General features: G+C 39.1%; 1 protein-coding gene across 1 annotated transcript in view; it reads left to right on the top strand.

The window, feature by feature from the left end:
• The window catches only part of LOC139667667 (ryanodine receptor 1-like), a 60,309-nt gene extending 39,529 nt beyond the window's left edge, over nucleotides 1-20,780 (top strand). The window contains exons 83-108 of the mRNA XM_071547151.1: nucleotides 2,541-2,640; nucleotides 2,761-2,840; nucleotides 2,948-3,024; nucleotides 3,136-3,209; nucleotides 3,739-3,765; nucleotides 5,626-5,706; nucleotides 5,838-5,926; nucleotides 6,498-6,626; nucleotides 6,703-6,807; nucleotides 12,828-12,909; nucleotides 13,004-14,322; nucleotides 14,652-14,734; nucleotides 14,845-15,004; nucleotides 15,122-15,208; nucleotides 15,630-15,899; nucleotides 17,227-17,357; nucleotides 17,503-17,545; nucleotides 17,631-17,764; nucleotides 17,889-17,949; nucleotides 18,566-18,712; nucleotides 18,812-18,946; nucleotides 19,055-19,211; nucleotides 20,002-20,066; nucleotides 20,176-20,276; nucleotides 20,380-20,431; nucleotides 20,598-20,780. Coding sequence (XP_071403252.1) covers nucleotides 2,541-2,640; nucleotides 2,761-2,840; nucleotides 2,948-3,024; nucleotides 3,136-3,209; nucleotides 3,739-3,765; nucleotides 5,626-5,706; nucleotides 5,838-5,926; nucleotides 6,498-6,626; nucleotides 6,703-6,807; nucleotides 12,828-12,909; nucleotides 13,004-14,322; nucleotides 14,652-14,734; nucleotides 14,845-15,004; nucleotides 15,122-15,208; nucleotides 15,630-15,899; nucleotides 17,227-17,357; nucleotides 17,503-17,545; nucleotides 17,631-17,764; nucleotides 17,889-17,949; nucleotides 18,566-18,712; nucleotides 18,812-18,946; nucleotides 19,055-19,211; nucleotides 20,002-20,066; nucleotides 20,176-20,276; nucleotides 20,380-20,431; nucleotides 20,598-20,693 — 3,885 coding nt within the window. The 3' untranslated portion in view covers nucleotides 20,694-20,780. The remainder of the gene's footprint in view (nucleotides 1-2,540; nucleotides 2,641-2,760; nucleotides 2,841-2,947; nucleotides 3,025-3,135; nucleotides 3,210-3,738; nucleotides 3,766-5,625; nucleotides 5,707-5,837; nucleotides 5,927-6,497; nucleotides 6,627-6,702; nucleotides 6,808-12,827; nucleotides 12,910-13,003; nucleotides 14,323-14,651; nucleotides 14,735-14,844; nucleotides 15,005-15,121; nucleotides 15,209-15,629; nucleotides 15,900-17,226; nucleotides 17,358-17,502; nucleotides 17,546-17,630; nucleotides 17,765-17,888; nucleotides 17,950-18,565; nucleotides 18,713-18,811; nucleotides 18,947-19,054; nucleotides 19,212-20,001; nucleotides 20,067-20,175; nucleotides 20,277-20,379; nucleotides 20,432-20,597) is intronic.
• Nucleotides 20,781-25,365: the final 4,585 nt, after the last annotated feature.

Genomic DNA, 25,365 nt, shown 5'->3' with positions numbered 1-25,365 from the left:
CCAATCCAGATTTTTCTTCTTTTTTTTTTTATAATATCAGTTGCTTTATGCACACAGATTTTATTCTATTCGCAACAATCTCACCATAGCTCAAAAGCAGGTAATTTATCCTCCCTCCAGTCTTTACAAACTATACAAACATACAAACCATTTACCACTTTAAAATACATTTAATATTACTGTTTAGCCGTATCACAGTAATTAATCAACAGTAGGGTGTGCCATCCCCCAAATCTGGATTGGTCCTTCAATAATAATAATAATAATAATAATAATAATAATAATGATCAATGTATAAGAAGAAAGGTTGCCCAAAGGTAATCCTGTCACATCATGTAGACTACCATACATTACAGGAAAACAACTCCATTCTAAAGGAATAAATAAATCAAACAGTTTCCTTTATGTAGCTCACAGTATTGGATTGGATAGTAAGGGCTTTTGTGCTGTGTCATGGTTAACTTTGATTGGCTGTACCTGTGTGTGGACTTTGCGTGAGACTCAGTAAGTTGGAATATTCAAAACAGCTGCCACTGTTCAGGCAAATGCCTTTGCTACATGTCACAAGTCTCCTTTCTGAGTCTCAGGCACTGGACTCATTTATAGGCTGAATGTTCACGTCACTATAAAAAGGAGCTGTTCCACAAAACATGTCACTATACATTGAGCCTGCTAAAGAAAAGATCAAGGTGGAAGGTTGGTCTTGTCCCTGGAAATTCATAAGGGGAAAAGCCCCATCTGTGTTGCATTTTTGATCAAGTGCATGTCTCCTGTACAGTGTTCAGTTATTGCAAAATCAAAGCAACGTGTTTTCTGGTTCTTTGTGTATGGTGTTCATATTTTCTAAATCGTGTAGGAGCTGAGAAAACTGAACATAGAAACTTCAGAAAAATGAACCTTTTTACATGCATTTATTAAAGTGCTCCATCCAAACAATTCTGTTCTTGTGAACATGATTTGTCACTGGGAAATTAAAGAAAACGCATACCAAAAAAGTTTTGAAATGAAAGCCTTTAGATATATGAAGTTGACAGGTATTGGAGTTGAACCTGCTAAAAGACTGGACAGAAGGCCAGAGAATGACAGCACAAGTGTTGTCAAACACCACTGAAATTATTTAAATCTCTAACAGAATTGATGGTGAATATAACTGAACACTGACTTATTGACCAGTGATGTCACTCTTTCCTGTCTATATATATCTGTTCCATTTTCTTTCTCTCTTTCCCTCTCCCTCGCTCCATATAACCCCTCTCACCTTCATAACACTTTAATTTTTATTAACTGAATGCTATTAATCAATGTCCCTTTCCCAACTTACCTAGCTTACTGACAGACTACAGTGAAAGCCAGTGTAGAACACACAACAGCCAAAGCTGTAATTCCCATGCACATATAATGAAAACTACAAAGATATCCACAACTTGCATACATCCCATAGTTCATAGTTCAGAGCCAGGTTTCATTACATAATCAGTTACTGCGCTGCAAGTATGAGGTCCAACTGCATCACACATAGTGGGTAGACCATGGCCAGGCATATGTGGGTGGGTGGGTGGTTGGTTGGGTGGGTGGGTTGGTGGGTGGGTGGTGTTTGGGGTAGCTTTGGGAGGTTCAGGAGGGTGGGATGCTATGAGTGGGTCTGTAATATGGCTAAACAGAGGAATTGATGAGTGATATTCAGTGATATTCATTCAGTGATATTCACTGAATATTCAGTGATATTCAGTGATATTCATTCGACAACCCTTACCTTTTACCTTGATTATAAATGATATTTGCATCCCCAGTATGTTGAATATTATACTGTACCTATTTTACATTTGCACAGGTTGAGATTTAAAGTAAAGGTCATTCAGAGGCTAAGGAATGTTTTGGTTTATTTTACTGTGTATGAATAAATCAAAGCATTTCCTAAAGCAAAGGCACTCTCCTATGAAATGGCAATGAAATGTCTTTGATACAGAATAAGGCAAAACAGCACCAATGAAGACACTTTGGTAAACTGTATGGCCGTTTGCAGTGGCTCCCGCTGCAAAAGACAAGGCCATCAGGGCTGTTTGCTGTAGTCCAACGCTTGCTCCAGCCAGCAAACGTGAAGAAGTAGTGTAACAACTCCATGACTAATAAAGTGGGATGAGAGAATGTGTGCAAGAGACAGACAGATACTTTAAATGGATGGACAGTAAGTAAGTAGCCATGATGCAAATGCCTGTGAAAAAACAGCATTGAATAGCAAAGAGGAAAGAGTGAGCATTACGTCAGAATATTTGGACATGAAAGAAAGGGAACAAACATTATTTCATAAATCAGTAATTGACAGACGTTATCACCAATTTCCTTAGAGATCATTTTATGTACAGATGCATAAAGTGCCTATTCACAGTACAGCTGTATTCCATTTGAAGAAAAACAAAATCGGCAAGTTGATTAGAAGTTAGACAGTGCAAAGTCAGGGATTTGAGTGAATGGAGCGTGAATGCAGGCTGTGTGGAATACAAAACATCAGGCCACAGTCCTAATATTTGTGTCCATCGCAGGAAAAAGAAATGGAGAAACAAAGACTCCTGTACCAGCAGTCCAGACTTCATAACCGTGGAGCTGCAGAGATGGTCCTGCAAATGATCAGTGCCTGCAAAGGTGTTCTTCTTTATTATGTTCTGTATAAGCTTTTACCACACAAACCTACCTGCATTGTGGTGGAATGTATTATCTTACATATCCTCTCCACATCTGGAAATCATCTTTTCCTGTATATAGGTGAGACTGGGCCCATGGTGTCATCTACCCTGAAGTTGGGTATCTCTATCCTAAACGGCGGAAACAGTGAGGTTCAACAGGTATGTCTTGTGGAAGCAAGATCTTTGGATTATGTCGTTTTAAATTTGAAGTTATTTTTAAAAGAGCAAATACTTACTTGTGGATTTTCCCCACTTTCTTTTGGCAGAAAATGCTGGAGTACTTGAAGGATAAGAAGGATGTAGGCTTCTTCCTGAGTGTCCAGGCATTGATGCAGACATGCTGGTCAGTCACTCTTAAAATGTTCAGCTTCTGATTAATAGAATAAAGTAGGGACATTTATTTGAACTGTGGGGACTGTACATCTAAAAAAAACAAGGGTTATGTCTTCTGCAGTGTCCTGGATCTGAATGCCTTTGAGAGGCAGAACAAGGCAGAGGGTCTGGGCATGGTTTCAGAGGAGGGCACCAGTAAGTTTCCATACTGCTTATCAGCATCATTTAACAAACATAATAGGGCCTACAGTATATACAGGTCATATTTGATCTGCATATTTCACAGGTGCAGAATAGATTGTTGAATACACACTGTGCAGGGTTCCCTACCCACCTCAATATCTGCAAATAATAAATACAATACACAATATCCAGCAATGAAATACGTATGGCACTGTATGTATGACATGACATGCATGACACACATCTTGTCTGAGTAAGGAATGCACATAGACTAATCTTGCTTTGCTATGTATAGCACAACAATAGAGTAGACAATAGATTCACAGCAAATCTGAAGAGACTATAGAAATCATTTGCAGTAACGAAACTCAAAAATCATCAAACCACATGACATCAGTAACAATGATTAGAATAACCATTGCACATTAACTTTCAACTCAAGAGCACAAATAATGACAGTAACACTCCTATTACACAACAGGTGCTAAGCCTACATGGCCCTAATCTAACAAGGGATAAATGGAGAGATGGCTTTATTCAGAACCTAATATTATAGCCAGACAGAATAGTCCAAATAAAAAAATACAGATCAAGTAGTGCTTGGTCCAGTGATGCTTATGTGACTTGGAGAAGGTTTTTGCCACATCATCATCGACATACAAAAACAAATTAATCAAAATGATTGAATTAATAGGCGTTCTGAGCAGAAGCTTCTCCTATTAATTCAATTAATCTTCCTCTAAATGTTCCTCATTTGTGACATTTACTGTATAAGTTCTTGAATTTAATTGGATGATCTCCTAACCTAAAATATGATTAACACTTTGATAACTGTTTAGGAATTCAAATTTTTAATATTTGTATGAGTTGTTTTTTCTCCATTACGTCTAGTAGATTCACCTGCTAATAGGCCCTTTTCACATTGTCATGGTAACAGCTTCCATGCTGAGAAACCGGTGCATTACAACTTCCTGTGGAAAGTTTCTTTTTGCGACTTATTGACAAACCAATCCAACAAAAACAAAATTGTAATGGTTACTAGCACTAGATACAAAACAAATTAAAATTTTGGGCGGGTTGTGGAGCGATTTAGTGAAGGCCATAGCTGGCAACAGGAATTTGTAATGCACCGGTTTCGCAATGCAGAAACAGAATGTGAAAAGGGCCTATTGGGCTTCACCTACTGTTTTCCCTATTGTGTTCTTGTCATCTAATTCTGGAAGTTCATTTTAAATTGTATTTGAATGAATTTGCCATGGAATGTTGTTAATCTCCCCCTCCTCATCTCTTAGTCCTCTACTGTTGTCAACACACTGATCCTCTCTCCCTTCCCCACGATCACTGCCTCCTCTCCCTTGTCCCTCCTTTCATGGCCCTCAGACTCGAACATAGATCGGGGTAAATCATGTTTCTGTCCATCTGTCTTCCTGTTCTCCTCCTCCTCTTTCTCTCCCCTGTCCCTCTTGGCTTCTATCTCTTTAACGCTGAAATTCGACCAAGAGAGGATTGGTTGCCACTGTCCATCTTCCTCTTTTCACAGCTCACGCTCCTCTTCACCCTTCTCGCTCGCTCCAAAAGGCGATGAATGGAATCTGGTCTTCTCTGTTAATCAAACAACACTATTGGTGAAAACTTGATGCTAATCTCTGGTACCAAAAGCGATTAATTTCATCATTTGAGAATCTTATGCTAAGCTTCTATCAGATGAAGTTCTATCAGATGAAATTCTAGCAACCTCTTTATATTCCCCTCTGTAATTTGCACTGGATTCCCTTCAACATGTTGCTTTTTCTTGGACAATGCCCCAACCTCTCTGCCATTTAATTCTGCTACATTAAACAAGCACACTTGGTCTGTGCTGCATGATTCTGTGTCTGTGTGTGTACAGTACAGCACTGTTATAATTGTCATGCTATGTGTTCAAGACCACGGTCCAGTATTATTGTCTGTTTGATCTATATGTGTTGTTAATATGACTGTGTATTTTATGTCTTAATTTGTGTTAACTTTTTAATTGACAACTTGTTTTTGTGTTATTTTTATGCATGTGATGCTGACGATATCTGTGTAGTTTTACACTTTACTGTATGTCAGACCATTGCACCATTCATTAGTATTTGTTTTGTCAATTTCATTATTAGTTTAGTATGCTTTTTCTTTACTTTTCCTATTTCATCAAGTTGTATTTCATCATACTTCCCATGGTGGTAAAAACAAAGTCCAAGGTGGTTATTGCAATACATGGGGAAATGATGACAAGCTGGGAAATTATTATTATTCATAAGGATTCTTATGCTGCTTACACACAGGCAAACAGGCAGATGAGCTGCACTGTTTCAATAATCCCCAGTAAGCCTGTTCACCATTGTATGCAACCAGATTTTGAGGTTTACTTTGATGCTTTCGTTTGCATTTTTTTTTTCTTTAGGTGAGAAAGTCATGGCAGACGACGAGTTCACGTGTGACCTCTTCCGTTTCTTGCAGCTGCTCTGTGAGGGCCACAATAACGGTGAGAATGACTCGTGTCTTGAATGAGAGTAAAGTTTCAACAAAAGTCAACATAAACAAACTAATCTTGTGAAATTATTAAGACAGTCAAATGTTGCCAGACTTTTCAAGTGGTGTTCTGTTTTGCTGCAGATTTTCAGAACTACTTGCGTACGCAGACAGGCAGCACAACTACCATCAACATCATCATCTGCACAGTAGATTACCTCCTCCGATTGCAGGTACAGTGAGGACGACACCTTCCAGACCCTCGTATAATGTGATTTGGCCTAACAGGGGTGCTATTAATAAAGCTCAAAAATGAAAACTTTAAAAGGTCATACTGTATCTCAAACTGTGGATCATATTGGCACAAAACCTGGTGTTCATACCCAGCTAACCTTGCTGTACAACTTTTCCTGCTGGACCATTATTCTATTTTTTTGCCATTTGGTATTTCTGTAAGGGATTTTTTTTCCAATATAGACTAATTCTGCAGTGTATAAGAGCGGTCTGAGATAAATCAACATTGTTTAAACAAAATGGCTATTTAATGACCACTTAATGACTATTTCAAAATGAACACTATAGTACATATACTATTTAATACTATTTATACTATATGTGTAAAATCATTTCAAATTGGCCCAAAAGGACAACAAAAATGGTAAAACATTTTGATCTGTTAATCTGATTAAGTACATAAGAATTGTTTAAACACTATTTATCTGTGTAAAGAACAGTGCAATACTTTTTTGTAGTGGAATTAAATTTGAATACATTTGACATGTCCTTCTCACTTTCTCTATCAAGGAGTCTATCAGTGATTTCTACTGGTATTACTCTGGCAAGGACATCATTGATGAACCGGGGAAGAAGAATTTCTCCAAAGCTATGACAGTAGCTAAACAGATTTTCAACAGTCTGACTGAGTATATTCAGGTAAGGTTTGAATAAATCAGACATTTATCTGCTTGTTTGTTCCTGTCGTGTGTGACTCACGGTCTCCTGTCCTCAGGGCCCCTGTACAGGGAACCAGCAGTCCCTGGCCCACAGCAGGCTGTGGGATGCTGTAGTTGGGTTCCTCCATGTCTTTGCCCACATGATGATGAAGCTGGCGCAGGTACGTGCATACGAGTCAATTAATCATACTCTCCAGAAGAAAAAACATTGCTGTCAAATAATGTCAAAATAGAGGAAAGGCAAACAGCAACTGGCTCTGGTGACTCTGTATTAGTGCGGGGTGCGCTCCCCGACATGGCATCACTAGCATTTTCTAATCAATACTGACAATAATTCTGAAGTGCAACTTTCATCTGATGATGCATTTCTTTTTCAATTACAATGGCGTCGTCTAGGATGACAGTGCCAACAAAGTACAAGTGGTCACCCAATGGTTTGAGGAGTGAGAAAATGTTACCCATAACTTATGACCTTCTTAAAGGGATGGTCAACCCAGTTAAAAATGTTAATTTTCTTAAATCTAGACTAGTCCACTGCACTCAAGGAGAAGCCAGGCCAACCATAATTTATACCATTACTTTATTAGACAGATTAAGAACTAGCAAACTTTTTTAACTGTAGTATCAGTCTTGAATACTATGTTCATCATCCACCAAGATTTCAGCACAACATTAGCTTTTTCTATAGCTATCATGACGATTGAAGGCCAAGTTAACACTCAGTAGTATTGTTAGTTGTGCCCTTGCCTCCTATGAACTGAGTGAACCAAAACTATGCCAAAAACAGCATCCCCACCATTACAGAGCCACCAGGAATGTCTTTACGTTGGTGTTTATTGAGGTTTACCTGTACTTTGTACATGCCATACATAGAGGATAGTATAGTATATACAACAGCTGCTTACATGTGCATGGGAAAATTAAATATCTATATTGTTAGTCACAAGCCTAATAATAAGCACAAAATACTCTACTGCCTGAAAATTTTGTTCATTTATAGAGCAAAGTCACATGGTTTCTAGAAGTATTTTCACCATTTTCACCATCTGAATATATCAAGCAATACAAATTATCACATAAGTTTTTCATTCAGTTTTATACCTTTGAAATTTTTTTATTTTTGTCTACAATGTTTTAACAATGTTAAAATTTAAGATGCACTTATGTGTCATTTGACCATTTTTATGACTGATTGAAGGAGTGGAATCACGTTGATCCCAGTCTATGGTGCGATCCCAATGCTACACATCAATGGTCAAAATACTTTCAGGGAAATCACATGACTTCTCCACTCTATACAATATTTTGTGCCTATTTTAACAGATATTAGTTTTGCTTTAAGTGATTGTGGGGTTGTTCATTTTCAGTAAACTTGCGTGTGATGGACAAACAAATATTTTTCAAGCCATCAGCTTGAACAGTTATTTTTCATTTTTCATTGTTTGAATGCTAGTTGTATGATCAGCTTGTCAGTAACTTCTACAACAGTAAGAAGATTTTGACCATGGAGTCGACGTAGAGACTAAATTTGAAGATGAAATGAAATCAATTTGTGATGCTTAAAACCTATCTTATGTGAAAGCATCCTCTCTTACTTCTGATTCTTGTGATTGGAGGGATGGAGGCAGATGGCATCCCCTTTATTAGCACCAAATTTGCATGCATAACCTTTTAAGTATGCAGTTATGTATAGAGTCGGGCGTTGATTTATCAATAATTTACCTACTTAGCATATCTGAATGCACTTTCTCTCTCTACCTGATATTGACACAATTATCAGCTGCTTATAAGCATACTATTTCAAATACTGTGGTATACCATTGAACAGGGAATATTTTAAATGTTTGATGCCAGAAAGTGCATTTGTGTATGACTTTGATTATATTATGTAAAGGAAAACATCTCTCTGATGTGATGTATCACAATGTGTAAATCAAATAATGGAGGCAATGTCAAAAACTTGACATAAACAAGACTATTTTGAAATGTAATCGTGTTTTTACCTGTTCACAAACTGTATAATATATTGATCATTTAAACTGTCTTTCACATGGTCAATGCAGGGTAAAGTATGTATCCATTTTATTTATCTATTGATGTGATATTGTGTTTACCAGTTTGTACTTTATTCAATGTTGGTTTCCTTTATCAGTTTGTTTTATATTCACCTGCCTTTACAGATTAAATAAGAATACTTGATGTAGAAATTGCTTAATTAGGGGAGAAATGTTGACACAATATTGTGTGTGTAGGGCTCAATGAGTTCTAGCAGTATTTACAATCAGCAGAAGAAAAAATAACGTTTTGTGAACATGGGCTAAAGTAGGGCTTAACTCAGCATAATAGACTGAAATTGAATAAAATGCTATAAAAAATGCTATAAAACCCTCACTGTGGAACAAATTAGAGGTACAACAAAAACCATGAAGTAGCCTATGCATTTTTTCAATCAGCAAATTCCAACATGAAGCTAAAACAAACACTTAATATGCCTTAATGAACTAAAATAAAAATAAAACAAACATGACATACAGGGGAGTAAATACGCTAAAACAAAATCAGTTTTCCTTGTGGAGGTCCTGTAATAATAATTATTCCGTAATCTATGACCTTATCAACCTCTGATGGTGACCAGACTATGAACTGTAATAACACTGATAGAAATTATCTCCTCCTGTGCAAGTCTCAGCTGGCACAGCAATCATCCCTAAACCTCTCCCAACCCTTTACATAATTAAGGGGATTATAATTGATACAAAATAAAAGTTACATTTTCACAATAGAGATGTGTATACAAGCTATTAGAGTAGAGATCCAATAGAAACATTTAATTTAGAGGTAATATATTATGATGCAAAATGCTACAATAATAATACTATGTCATTTGGGTTTTTTTGGCTTGAGAACGAGGCTTATTTGCCTTCATACCTAAAATGCCTTGTGACACATCCATTGTTAAGCCGAAAATGCTGGGAGTGTCTTCAAATTACATTGGGTGGGGAGTTTTTGTTCCAAAACTATGGGAAGGAGATTAGTACCAAAAGAGATTGTATTTGCCTTCCAATTCAAACACAATCTCTGCTGACACTAATCCCTTTCCAAACAAAACAGAATATGGGTTACAAAAGTGAGTTTTGAAAGCCAGATGTCTCAGCACCTGGTGAAATAATTATGGAGCCGCTGGTATTGATCAACAGCTATATCTCATGCCGTCTCAATAAACAGAAAGCTTTTTGAATACATGTAATCAGATAAGCACTTTAACAGTTGTGTTGAGAGATTTTCTGGGTCACTGATATCCGCATGAACTCCTGTCAAAGACTTTCTCTCCATTGGAAAAGCTGCATCAAAGCACCTTTGGTTAATCCTTCAGATGATGGGATTTGCAATAGGAATTTATTGTCCCCAAATATACAAGTGTGTATCCATGTTTGCATATAATGGAAACTATTACATTTTATGTTCTCAATAGAACTTTTCTCACCCAAATGTAATCTAAAATCCTGTCCACAAATAACTAGAATTTAATTTATGGGAGTGAATTTATGACCTTTTCACTCTACCTTTAGGTCCCTAGTCCACATTAAGATCCCACTTATTAATCTATGTAAGGTCTATCCATTCATTTCCAATTGTAGGCCTTCTTTGCATTGACTACTAAAATTTCCGTTTCACTTTAGGTCACTAAGCCACATTAATTGACATTTTCCCCCCAAATCTGGTTGATAAAGTGAGGCAGCTCTGTGGGGCCCATTTTCCTATATATTTATTAATTTAAAAGAATAATCTATTTGCCAATTACTTCTTTTAACTTTTGCCAGTATTCATTGAGACTTTCACCTGGAAAAAAAAAAATTTTACTTTAATTTTTGTCACACTTTAGTTAGACATTAAATTCCAAGGCACACCAAATTATTAATTGCTTGGAAGTGTCAAATCAAAAGGCTGGTGTCAAACAGAACTAGATCCTAAGACAATGCTCCAGCAGCTGTAGCGTGGAGGAAGGTCTGATCATAAGCTTGCAAAATACAATTATCATTAAATCAATGCAGAAACTTTGGATCGTTTTCTCAACACTTGAGCAAAACCTGAGCTTGATGAGTGTGCTATTGCACACTGGTTGAGCACCACTGGTTAAAACCACATCAGGCCATTAAATTAGCATATACTGTATGGACTTACACTGGGTGATATTCTCCTTACTGCAACACATATTTTGCCTTGTTAAGCAATTACCACGTTCCAAGTATTTAAAATTTTCCCAACCAGAATTACCCTCTTAATGATCAACCAATGTCCATTCTCTCTGGGATTTGACAACAGCAAGTTTAAATTTTAATTAACAACGAAAGTGATTTAAATGCAGCTATTTACTTTAGAGGTCAATTTAGGCATAACGATTAGAAGCAGGTGACAACAAGACTTACTGAGAAAAGGAACTGACTTTTAACCTCCGCTGTTGGAGTATACACTTGACACTATTTACATATATATATATATATATAATATACATTTTAATCTGACATCCATCCTGTGTGCATACATTTAACAGGGGTTAGAATTATGCTGATTGTGCCATTTTCATTCATTAATAATTAACCTGAGGGAATATGCCTTCCATTTGTGGTGTGTTACTATCTGATTAACTCTAACATCAGCTGATCTTATATATGATATTCGAACACGTATTTCATAAAATTCATGTAAAGTGCCATTTTCCAACTTAACCTCTGTTATCATGATTCATTGCCATCCTTGGCACATTTAGGATGAATCCATTTAGGTATTAGATGTGTCCAAACACAAACCATACTGTATGAACAAGGTCAATCCATTCCCCTGGTTTTCAGTCTGTAGAAATGTAGTGACATCATCATTAGATGTTCAGGTTTTCATAGTATGATAATTTTCATCATGTACATTAACTGTATTAAAACTATTCATCTAAAATTTGGGGGGGTTTAGCAAATCCATATATCCACTGGTTGTGCCCAGGGGGGCAGGAACAGGGCTTGTATTTGAAACCAAGTTTTTGACAACATGTTGTAGTAGTAGCCAGACCCAACACACACTAACATAAATCAAAGCCAAAATTAGTGAGCTAATCACCTCAGCTGTAATTTTTAAATTACGCTATAATATTTAGATTTGATAGTATTTGGGGTTTTATGTTTCGTTGTCCCAGTTAAATAATTTTGTGGTTCAAAATTAGGCAGTAGCCCTTAATTTACTGCTGCTTTGCCATCTTAGACAAAGCCAACTGAGCTCATATGTCCTTATGCATTACTTCTGATAGGTGGAGCTGACTACAGGCTTGACGCAACCGTCAAGTATTACTTCTGATTGGCGGTGCAAACTACATGCTAGACTAGGGAAGTTAAAATGTCACCAATGCCACTTTGTTTGTTCTTGCAGACAGTAAAATGTCTCTCAGCCGGTGGTTTCCAGTCCTGTGCCATAGAGGAGTTTTCAGGTTTTCATTCCAACCAAACACTACACCAGCTGATTTGAATTTGAATACTCTTCCATGACATAGCATTGGAGATCACTGCCATACAGTAGATGGAGCATTGATTATTCGTACAATGCACTTTCTGCAGTGTTCAGTGGGCTGTTTCAAGCCAGGAGGTCAATGCGGTGGCACAAATGCTTTAAGTATTACATGAACACCAAAGGAAAGCTGACATAATGATTGAATCAGTATTCAGAAAGGTGCCACATAGCTGTCATTAAGCTGTTGTTTAGGGTTTATAAATGTGTTATAAGCCAGAGTTCATATGAAGGTTACAGTCTGACATGCAAGTGCTCCTAAACCTGTTTTCTGCAAAGTGTTTTGTTTGGTATTGCAATAAGTCATGGCAAGTTCTGTGAGCATGAGGCATTGGTGAGTGAAGTTTTCTTGGCAGCACCCTCTTTGTTGTGAATGTGAGTTTATGCATTACACAATTTCTTTAATGCAGACCTCATATTATAACAAGTATCTGGGTTAACCTAATTCTGTGTGATAACCATGGAATGTTTACACTTTTCACTTTTGTTTTCCACTCCACTCGTTACCACTGCATCTCTAATTATAAACAACAACACTGAGTCTATGTCTGTACAATTTGAACCACTAGTATTTCAAAATATAATCTACAGTTATCACTGTAAGATCCTGTGTGTCTTTGTATTGTCGTAGGACTCCAGCCAGATTGGTCTGCTAAAGGAGCTTCTTGACCTTCAGAAGGACATGGTTGTTATGCTGCTCTCACTGTTGGAGGGTAAAAGAGCATTTTCTGTTGATCTAACAGTTTTCATCTGTCCCTGTCTTGTCCATCTCAAACCGTTGTTCTAATTTTACTCCATGTGGTTCAGGAAATGTGGTGAATGGTACAATTGCCCGTCAGATGGTGGACATGCTGGTAGAGTCCTCCAGCAATGTGGAGATGATCCTCAAGTTTTTTGACATGTTCCTCAAGCTGAAAGACATTGTGGCTTCGGATGCCTTCCGCGATTACGTCACCGACCCTCGAGGATTGATCTCCAAGAAGGACTTCCAGAAGTCAATGGACAGTCAGAAACAGTACTCCCCCTCTGAGATCCAGTTTCTTTTGTCCTGCTCAGAGGCCGATGAGAATGACATGATCAACTATGAGGAGTTTGCCAGTCGCTTCCAGGAACCTGCCAAAGACATTGGCTTCAACATTGCAGTGCTGCTGACCAACCTGTCTGAGCACGTTCCCCATGACACCAGGCTGAAGAACTTCCTAGAACAGGCAGAGAGCGTGCTGAACTACTTCCGCCCCTTCCTGGGCCGTATTGAAATAATGGGTGCCAGCAGAAAGATTGAGCGCATCTACTTTGAGATCAGTGAAGTGAACCGTAGGCAGTGGGAGATGCCGCAGGTCAGAGAGTCCAAACGACAGTTTATCTTTGATGTGGTCAATGAGGGGGGTGAGTCTGAGAAGATGGAGATGTTTGTCAACTTCTGTGAGGACACCATCTTTGAGATGAATATAGCTTCACAGATTTCAGAGCAGGAAGAGGAGGAAAAGGAGGAACCAGATGATGAGGGAGTAGAAGGTGGAGGGGAGGGAGGACCGGGAGGGGGAGCAAGTGGAGGAGATGAGGACAGTAACGGGGAGGAAGGGCCACCTGAATCAAGCTCTGCCTTTGCAGACTTCATAAACAGCATGTTAAGCTTCTTTAGCATTTTCACCTTCCGTAACCTTCGCAGACAGTACCGCCGGGTCAGAAAGATGACCATCAAGGAGATTGTGGTGGCTTTGTCCACTTTCTTCTGGACCATCCTGATGAGTATACTGCACTTCATTTACAGTGTGTGCAAAGGCTTCTTTATGCTCATCTGGCAAACCCTGTTTGGAGGCGGCCTGGTGGAGGGAGCCAAAAACATCACTGTGACTGAGATCCTAGCCAGCATGCCAGATCCCACACAGGACGACGTGCACGGAGATGTGCCAGGGGAGCCGAGGACAGGGGAAGAACAAGACACTGGAGGGGTGACTGAAACTGGAGAAACTGGGAGTGGGGAGGAGGAGGAGGAGGATACCCAGGAAAAGGAGGGTGGGAGGATACCAGGTATTGATGCTCCAGGTGGACTTGGAGACATGGGGGTTGAGGCACCTGTTGAGCCTCCAACTCCTGAAGGGACTCCCATAACAAAGAGGAAACAGGTGAATTTTTAGCATGTCTGGTAAATTTGATTTACCTAAATATTCACTTGTTAATATTCATATTAACAAGGTAACTTGTTAAATGGTTGGCAATCTAGTTTTTAGATTTGCACTATGCTTTTTACTATTGGCAGATTTTTTACAAAAACTTGTATATGAATAAAACAAGAGTAAAAATCTAAAAGACAGATGAGGGAAGGCTTTCCAAATGACAAGCCATAAAAGGCAGCCCAGCAGTGTCTTCAATTTTATGTTGATTCAAGCTTGTTGTTCAGTATGCATGCAGGCTACTCACTAGTGCATATGAGCAGTTTTTTGTTTGCTTACAGCCACCAGAAGAAGCTGATGCTAGCCAGCAACCTCCTGAACCTCTCGCCGTGGAAGAACCCCCTCCAGAGCCTGAGAAGGCTGAGTAAGAGTCTCCAGATTAATTTTCCTTCCTCCCTCAGCACATCTCATTATTTTGGTGTCGATGGAATACACAAATAAAACAATAACCTAACTGTGTTATTTGGGTTTCAGTGTTGAAAATGGAGAGAAAGCAGAGAAAGAACCTCAGACCAAAGAGGAAGAACAACCAGTGGGACCAAAGAAATCTGCAGCAAAGAAAGAAAAGAAACCGAAAAAGGCGGAAGGTTTCCAAATCTGGACTGAGCTGGATGTCCAAAGGAATAAATTTATGGTGACACATTTGCTAGTGTTTGTTTCATAAATGATGCTTCACTGGCATTAGTTCAATCTGACTGTTCACTTACCAATTTACCAATCATCTGAAAAGTATTTTTTCTTTCTTTTGTAGAACTACCTCTCAAGAAACTTCTACAACCTGCGTTTTCTGGCTCTGTTCATCGCATTTGCCCTGAACTTCATTCTGCTATTCTACAGGGTCAAGAAATGCTTTCATATTTGAATAATTTTGTTGTATATTATGTTGAATGGTTGTGATGATTTTGCTATACACTAGTTCCTTGTTTATCCAAACCCATCGTTCAGGAGAATTAGAGGTTTAGAGCATTGGAATATACTGAAATTGTGGACTAAGACTTATTCACAATAGGAATCATACATGCACACACATCCTGAAATACTCAGTACAGTCTAATTTGCAATATTAATAATTTTAGATGCTTGTATAAACAGGAAAAAACAACAATTAAGTCTTTGAGTGTGTTCAATTATGTCTGTTTAATAAACTGATCTGTTGGGATGTCTGAGGTTCGGCTAATTAAGGTTCTACTGTACTGAGTCATTGTCTTGACTTCATCAATCTGCTTTGTCCTGTCTCTCCACCAATCTGCTGTGTGCAGGTGTCTGACAGCCCGCCTGACAGAGAGGAGGCGGAAGGATCTGGAGCGTTTGAGGGAAGCGGGATGTTTGAAGGCTCTGGGTTATTTGAAGGCTCGGGAGAAGAGGCCGAGGGATCTGGAATGGGTGAAGGAGACGAGGATGAGGAAGATATGCCAGTTTATTTCTTTTTGGAGGAGAGCACTGGCTACATGCAGCCCACCATGTCCTTCCTTTCAGTCCTGCACACAGTCATCTCCTTCATCTGTATCATCGGATACAACTGCCTCAAGGTATGACGAACATACATCACAATTGATTCAGTGTAATAATGAACCATCCCCCCTCTTATTATTGTGAAAAGGCTCAAGAAGAAATGCAAGGGTGAGAATTTGAAGCGCTCAGAAATGCAGTTTAGAGCATTTTGGGCTGCATTGCCTCATCACTTCTGCAGTACACGTGGAGCAATGAAAGTTTCTCTGCTGTACCTTGGAGCATCTGCATAGCTTGTCCATAATAGAAGTTGTTATACATCATACACAAAGGATTCACAGACAGATAACACAAGAAAAATAGAAGTCTTAGAAATCTTTTTTTTATTACAAGAACACACATGACTCCATCAATGGATCATCAATCTCAGAACCCATCGTCTATCCGTCTGATGACGATTAGACTCTGGGGGCGACGGCCAATATTTCGGGGTTTCCGGTGTAGCCAGCGGACATCCGGGCCAAGACTTCCTCTTCCGTGCGCCGAGTCGAACGTTTCTCCACACAATACACAAACATCGATACTTTTTGTAGGTGTTTTAGGTCCAGACGACATTTCGGCTAATCTCTATAAACAGATATCTGCATATGAGACGTCGTCTCTCAACTCCAACTCCATTCTCGTGTCTCAAGTTGCTAATCGGACTGTAAACAATGACCGGCGCACAGAAGAGGAAGTCTTGGCCCGGATGTCCGCTGGCTACACCGGAAACCCCGAAATATTGGTCGTCGCAATGGTCGCAATACATCCATGGTCGCCCCCAGAGTCTAATTGTCGTCTGACGGATAGGCAATGGGTTCCGAGATTGATGGATCATTAACTCCAAGAGCTCACACACAGCGAGGCCCAGTGAATTATCCCTTTCAGATGAATAGTTCATGTCTTTTGATCTGCCTAATATCAGGAAAAAATATCCCTTTGGAACGAGCCGAATAGTGCTCCAGGTAAAAATAAAAGTCAAAAAGGAAAAAATGTCAGTGTCCCCTAGCTATCCAGTACTACAACTCACTTTTGCTCCTTTTATAGACCTGATCCAAATTGTCTCTACTACCTTATCTACTACTGTATCTATTTGATATTACCAAGGATACACAACCTGAATCTGGCTGCCACAAAGCCACCTACTGCGTAGGACAAGACACACAGCAGTTTGTAATACAGACATTTTTGGGAAAACTTTAATGTCAGACAAGTTCTTATCTGGTGGATACAAGAGAGACGTGCAGACTTGGCAAAATACATTGTCCGTGAAGTGATGCACTTAGGCTATGTAAATCGTGTTCTGACATACACATCTCACAAAATTCAATATGCAATTGTACAGTACTTGTGATTGTTTTTTCTCAGATCCCACTGGTGATCTTTAAGAGGGAGAAGGAGCTTGCCAGAAAGCTGGAGTTTGATGGCCTCTACATCACTGAGCAGCCCGAGGACGATGACATCAAGGGCCAGTGGGACCGACTGGTCCTGAACACACCGTATGTGGAAAAAGAAATCATATTTGTCTCCCATAAAATGCTTCTGAATAGAGTAAACATTTATTCAGCACACAAAAGAACCATTCAGAAACACTGATTTCCGTCTTGAGTAAATTAAGTCCCATGTTCATGTTTTTTTTCACAGCTCTTTTCCAAACAACTATTGGGACAAATTTGTCAAGAGAAAGGTGAGCTGTGTTTGCTTTTGTCACACTTTTGGTGGGTTTAAAATGGGTTCTGGACAGCATGTTAATATTTAATGTCTGTGTCCAGGTTCTGGATAAGTATGGAGACATTTATGGCAGAGAGAGAATTGCTGAGCTCCTGGGAGTGGATTTAGCCTCCCTGGATGTGAGTCAACAACATGAGAAGAAACAGGAGGAACCAGACAACTCCATGTTCACATGGTACAGAACTGATTTAACCAGCAAAGACATGCACACCACACTTCTCCTCAAAATAATACAAGAAATCATACAAAATGGACAGAATAGTATTTGCTGAATATGAGCCAATGTTGTATCTTTTCAGGGCTACTTCCATTGACATCAAGTACCAGATCTGGAAATTTGGCGTTGTGTTCACAGACGGTGTAAGCAAAAACAATATCAACTTGTATATATTGCATATATATAAATATATGTTATATACTGTATACAGTATATATCAGAGTTGTGGACAAGAACTCAGATCCAACTCAAGTAACAAATAATAGAATGGCTGGCTGCCTCAGTAACTATCAAGTCTAGTGCCAACTGAAGGACTAATAATACCAATAATAGCCTTTACAATAATCTCACAAATAATATTCAAGTATATAGTCCAGGCATAATGCATATGAGCTGTTCAGAATTGTGTAAAAAACAAAAAAAAAACACCATTATTTACATGTACAGTTCAATGCACTGAACATTTTCAGAATTGGAGCCATTGCAAAAATGGTACCAATTGGCCACAGCGGCCATTTTTCTTTTTTCCCATGAATTTAGGGCTTTTTTTTTTTTCTGTCTTGTGACTTTAATTGATTTGATTTGGCTGCCAAACAGAAGCTTGGATTTGACTTAAGAATTAATTCTTTTGATTTGAGACTTGACCCTCATGACCTCTTCTACATATTATTATATAGTACATATTATTGTATGCTGTAAATGTGGATGTCTTGTTTACATATTTGTCTCTGAATGTTTTTTCCCTTAATCTTTTTGTAGACTTTCCTTTATCTCTGTTGGTACTTGATAATGTCGTTGCTCGGCCACTACAACAACTTCTTCTTCGCCTGTCACCTGCTGGATATTGCCATGGGTGTCAAGACTCTGCGCACTATCCTGTCCTCCGTCACCCACAATGGAAAACAGGCATGAGCAGAAACAACTGAACAATCTTTATGTTGCATTGTTGCATTTATGTTGCCACTGTTTAAATGTACTCACTCTGTTCGTCCTTGTTTCTGCCAGCTGATGATGACAGTGGGCCTGCTGGCTGTGGTTGTGTACCTCTACACTGTAGTTGCCTTCAACTTCTTCCGCAAGTTTTATAACAAGAGTGAGGATGAAGACGAACCAGACATGAAATGTGATGACATGATGACTGTGAGTCACTGTTCATGTCAAAAATGTGAAGTTTAACACATACTGTATATATCTCTACACTATATCCCAATTTACACTATTTCTCCTCCCTCTTTACTCCCTCTCTAGTGTTACCTGTTCCACATGTATGTGGGTGTGCGTGCCGGCGGTGGCATAGGCGACGAGATTGAGGATCCTGCTGGAGATGAATACGAGCTGTACCGAGTGGTCTTTGATATAACCTTCTTCTTCTTCGTCATTGTCATCCTGCTGGCCATTATTCAGGGTAAATCAACTGGGCATATATATATACAGTACTGGAAGATACAGTCAAATCCAATGTCACTGGGCACTAATAATAACTAAAGTTAAGAATAGAATTCGGTTTTTAAGCTATTCAAGGGAAAGATATATGGGCAGAGTTTCCAGACTGATAGGGATCTTGATCACTTCACTAGCCACCTGTAGAATAATTTTGAAAAACTATTTGCAGGCTAGAGGTCTTCATGAATTTTGATTTGTTTGTCCCCTACCTGAGATCAGTTTGCCATAGATGTCCCTACCAAGAGCACAAGGCTCCCAGGGTCATTAAGGCTCACAAACCCCTCTAACACAATAAGGTTGTGGTTCTGGGAGGGGATGCACTGTATTAATTTAAAGTGTCCAATATTTATTTAAACTGCAGAGATTTAAATCAATATTTGAAACACAGAAGTGAACATTTTCTCATCGCACTACAGTAAGTTCATAAAAGAGCTTATTAGCCTTATGGGTTCTTTTAACAATGCCAACTTAATAAATGTAATTTTACATGCTTTACTACACCAAATAATTGATTTTGGGTACGTATTACCATTAAACAAATTGCCAATGGGCCAAGCAAGCTGGAAGGAAAATTTCAACTTATTGTGGAAACTTCTCTATGGGTGGTCAGTGGTTACTGTGAATTTACAAGTGAAAAGAAAAAGGTGGCTGAGAGACCTACTTGAAACCGTGATGATATGGAAAAGGGATGTCAAAAAATGCCTAGCACTATGAAGATTTTCAGGAACCTCTAATGATATTGCTGTATACAGGTCTGATCATTGATGCCTTTGGAGAACTCAGAGACCAACAAGAGCAAGTCAAGGAAGACATGGAGGTATAGAATGAATTGCTATTTCTTGATCCCTATTTTTTCTACAGTTTGAAGTGCGAGTTTTATACCAATATGTACAACGTGGCCTAATCCTCTGACTGATTTTGTGCAGACAAAATGCTTCATATGTGGCATTGGAAGTGACTACTTTGATACGACACCGCACGGCTTCGAGACCCACACCTTCGATGAACATAACCTGGCCAATTACATGTCAGTTTACTCTCTGTGTTAATGTGTGTGTGTGTGTGTGTGTTGTGTGCGCACATATGTTTGAGTACAAATGAGCCAAAATTAACCTGTGTTTCTTTTTCAGGTTCTTCTTAATGTACCTCATCAACAAAGATGAGACAGAACACACTGGACAGGTCAGTCTGGTTTCTAAGTTGCATTACATTTATTGTTTTATTAAGATTATTATTAGGATTCCTACAGGCTGACAACACAACAACACAGTGCCAGCTACTTTCAGTTTGCTGTCTGCTGCTGTTTCCCTCCTTGAATTCCTGTCAATCCTACCATCCCCTGTTTTAGGAGTCGTACGTCTGGAAGATGTACCAGGAGCGATGCTGGGACTTCTTCCCTGCTGGAGACTGTTTCAGGAAGCAATATGAGGATCAACTTTCCTAGCCAAAAAATACCTTACCAAACAACACCTTACAGATAGGGAGGGAAAATGACAACTAGTGATGACTTGCTACTTGTGTTCATTCCTGAAAAAAATCCTCATTGATTTTACAATTGAGAAATGCAAAATAATTCCTCAAGACTAATTAGCTGAATGAACATTAGAAGAAGCTCTGGTGATTTACATAATACAATAAGTTTCATTACAATAAAACTTACATAAAAATCTAATTTTATCTTTAGCAGATGGCAAGCAATTACAATCAATAAAGGAATAAAGGAATGGAATCCATGCCATGTTTAATTCAGAATACTCTCTTATATATAATCTTATATCAAATTGAGTTGAGCCTTTCCCACTGAATTTAGAACACAAGCACCAGTGAGCGACATGATGGCTTTCCCTCCCCATAGCTTTAATTTGCTGTCTGTTGGAGGATAAAACCAATGTTTATGTGAGAATGTGATAATATAAAGTGCCTACACAACAACACAACTTACATCAACTATAACATACATACCACAATGTAGTCGCTAGTGATGTATAATTATTACACTTGGCCTTTCTCTCTTTCTAAGTTATTAATTTGTTGCCGATGCATTATATGTATTAAATTCCTTTTGAACGCTATAATTATGGCATTGCTTTGAATCCTCCATATTTATGCCACAAAATGAACAGGAGTCTGACTGTGATGTTTCTCCAACATTTTTTTTTCTGTCCTGTTTAGTTTTCTGCTAGCAGTGGAGCTTATTTAATTTTTATTTAATGTTCTATAAAGTCTGTGAGCACCATAACTAATATGCAGTATATTCTGTATGAGAATAAACTTTATAGTAATGTCACATTGATTTGATCATATCATCATTGTTGGCATATCATGTATGTATTTAACACAATAATGTGCCATGACTCGACGGGGGGGACGCATCCCCCCCAATGTTCAAAGCATAGGTTCAAAGTAGGCAAAATTTGTTGTTAAATAAAAGCCCTCAACTGAACTAACCCTAACCCTAATTGACTAGTCATAATGTAAGATATCTTAAATTAGCATTTTGACTGGTCATAATGTAATATCTTAAATGCTAATTTACAATATTTCTCATTACATAGACTAGCCAAAATGCTGTTTTAAAATATTCCAGATATCTGTAATGAGAAGTACTGGAACTACCACTACTAGGCCTATACAGCTGCAGCAGCTGTAGTAGCAGCAGCAGCAGTGTTGTTGCTTGCCGCTACTGACTAATACCACGCGGCTTAATGGTACTGCTGCAGCAGCAGGAGCACCCAGCACATTCCCTGGAGCCCCTGGTAAAGCTCTTACTGTGGACTTTGACAAGGGCCTACAACCCTATAAGATAAGATAAGATAAAATAGCACTTGATTAATCCTCTTGGGGAAATTCAGGGAAGCTTGCCTCCCCGTCGGAGTATTTGAACCCTGGTCTCCCATAACAGGCAGGGATACTAGCCACTATACTAACGAGTAGCATAAACTGTTTGGGCTGGGTGGCGGGTTTGCTTCAGCGGGAAGCAAACCGTGCCTCGACCACGACCGCCAGAACACCATTTGGACTGGCTGGCAGGCTTGCTTCAGCGGGAGGCGAACCGCGTCTCTTCATACCAACCACCAGTTCTTAACTGAACCGCCATCGCTAAACCACTAGACCACACCTTTAGAGCAGCTGGACTGGGTGACGGGTTTGCTTCAGGGGAGGCAAACCGCGCCTCAACTGCAACCGCCAGACCACCACTTGGACTGGCTGAATTGAATTGAATTGATTTTATTAGGAATTTAAAAGCACAACAACTCAAAAGAGTATCATGACACAAAATCCCAGCGGATAACACTTAAAAGCATTACTAAAAACACTTATTTCCAAAGTGGTCCTCGATGGAAACAAACAAACACAATACATAAAAAACAGACAAATCGATGGAAACAAATTACAAGATGAACCTACTAGCCCCCCTTGCAACCCCACGCCCATGGTTCAAACTCCCTCCCTTAAAAGTGAACCATCAACACTCCCCACAACAGGCTTGTTTCAGCGGGAGGCGAACCGCGTCTTTTCGTACCAACCACCAGCTCTTCACCGAACCGCCATCGCTAACGACCAGACCACACCTTTAGAGCGGCTGGACTGGGTGGCGGGTTTTGACAGGATTGCAATCATTTGAAGGTTTGTTTTCACAGGGTCGTCATTTCTCTCAGAAACACATTTCAGTGAAATATTAACAATTTAAGAGAAAGTTTCCAAACACGCCCACCAAGCATCCAATAGCTGCTGGTCTGAAATGAGGACCATGTAAAAAGGTTCCCAAAGAGAGCCTCTTGCTGCGGTCCAACTTAAGCAACAGCTGTACCAGCACCCAGGGAAGTATACCTTATACCACACAGAGTGTGGTAAGGTATGAAGCTGAAGTCCTCAAGCGAGGTTTTTTATGCCCTGAGCTGCTGTGACCAAACATGTCGGAATTCTGATTGTGATGTCATCAGTGCAGCTGAGACAGCCTCTGATTGGTAGAGCAGAGTCCAGCTCCATCCAGTGATGTCATAATCGGTTAGAATGGCGAAGCGAAGCCGTGTTCTGATTGGTGGAGGAGAAACAGTGGGCCAAGCCGCCGATTGAATGCCAAAAATGAGTTTGGATTATTTGAAATGATATTTAGCCTATTACATAGAACTTTATTTCTATTTGGAGTAGGCTTGTAGATGCATGCATTTACAAGTCAAACTTTTCAATGTATGTAGAATAAGTCAAAATGTAAGTGCAATTGGATGTCACATGCTTCTTAGTGTGTGTGTGTGTGTGTGTGTGTGTGTGTGTGTGTGTGTGTGTGTGTGTGTGTGTGTGTGTGTGTGTGTGTGTGTGTGTGTGTGATATAGGCCTAAATGTTGTCTAACAGCCTTGAAGCACAAACAAGTAGTCAATTTTGTCCAACAATGTCTGATAGGAAATAATTGCAGTATTTGTGTGAAGAATTCCCTGTAAGTCTCCTAGCTTTTTCTGCGGCCGTCACACACACTCGCTGTGAATGGAGGAAGAGGTTGTCACGTCTGACAGCCTTGATTGAATCTGGATCTTCAATTTAACAATTGATTGTCTTTTTGCGTTCTTGCCAATGTAAGTTGAGTTATTACATTCATTTGCAATAGGAAGTACGGTCAGATCAATGTCTGCTAAACCCTATACAGCTGACTCACGGTATCCTAGCGCTCAGCCAAATTCATAAGCCACGTCATCATTCATTCAGTTTGTTTGTGATACGGGACATTCACTATCAAAACCACATATGTCATCAATCACCAAGCATGCCAATCATATCCCAACCTCATCCCAAACTGGACTCTGCCTTGTGTTTGATACCTCTGAACCCAGTGAGTGGCCGTCAAATTAACCAGCAAAATTAAAGTTGTTAAATAAAAGCCCTCAACTGAATTGCAACTTGCCCTGAAAGACTTGAGACTTGACTTGGACTTGCACCAAAAGACTTAAAAACAGCTCTGCTGTCTAATAGCTGTACCATAAACACCTGTAGCCACACACTAATGGTGACTGCATGTTATGGTACCTGTGGGACCTGTGGGAATAATAAACTCTGTTGAATAATTTGAATTGTATCAGTCCCAAATTCTCATTAATTATTTTCTGGATTATATTGTCATGTGTTTTACATTAGCTTGCTGTCATGTGACTTGGTAGATAGGAAAATTTAAGTTAATGGAGCATTACAGATCCACAATACAATGCTAGTGGTCTTTAAACAAGAGAATGTAATATGTGTGTCATGTACGTTTCATGTAGGATAGTTGGTTGTGTTGATCTTTACTCCATTGTTAAGATTTATGTAGTTACCCTGTAGTTTTTCAAAATAGACACATTACACTGTAAAATAAATATATAACTACTAGAGAAATGGATTGTATTAAAAAACTGTTTTAATTGTATTCAAAACTTAGGCCTACATATATCAATAGTTTGTCACTTAGCATTTTCCTTTTTTGTGAGGGTGATTTAGTCTATCTTTTACTGTATTCAAGAAAGCTCCACAGTGATGTCAGATTTTGTAGAATTGCAGGAAATTCATTTAAAATTTGTACAATTTTCTAGGAGGGCCCCCAGCCCCCGACTTTCAGTTGGTCCCTCCCCAATGTTTAGACACAATTAGGCCACTGGTAATGAGGGTCTTGTACCATTAGGTGGCTACAGTGTCTTGGCTGCTGTCCTTTGTGTCCCGTTCTGTTCTGCTGTTCCTGTGTCTTGCCTTGTCCTGTATATATTCCTAAATATAAATCCCAATCCCCAATGTTTACAAGATGGTCGACATTGGAGTAATTGATTATTCTATGATCCATTCTGCTAAATGATATGATAAATGGTGATCAAAAGGCATTGAAATTCAGACTGTGAATTGGTGCATTGTTCTGTCAGATCATATATGAAGGGAGATCTACTCTTCACCCAGCCAAAGCTTTATGAAGCACTGATATCGCGAACAAAGATCTGCATCAACGCAGGTTTAACTTTGCACCTTCTCGATTTCTGTCAGATCACATGCATTTTTGAAAGGTTAGCTGTAGGCTACTAGGCTAGGGACTGGGCCACAAGCTTTGGAAAATGGTTCAAAGCTGCAATTTTTACAAATGAATAAATTCAAGTAAAGTGTG

The sequence above is a fragment of the Centroberyx affinis genome, unplaced genomic scaffold (genome assembly GCF_046629955.1).
Source record: "Centroberyx affinis isolate AG114_WGS23_722 - 3 ecotype Tasmania unplaced genomic scaffold, CSIRO-AGI_Caff_v1 ptg005694l_1, whole genome shotgun sequence".
Lineage (NCBI taxonomy): Eukaryota > Metazoa > Chordata > Actinopteri > Beryciformes > Berycidae > Centroberyx > Centroberyx affinis.
This window is presented reverse-complemented; position numbering and strand designations above follow the sequence as displayed.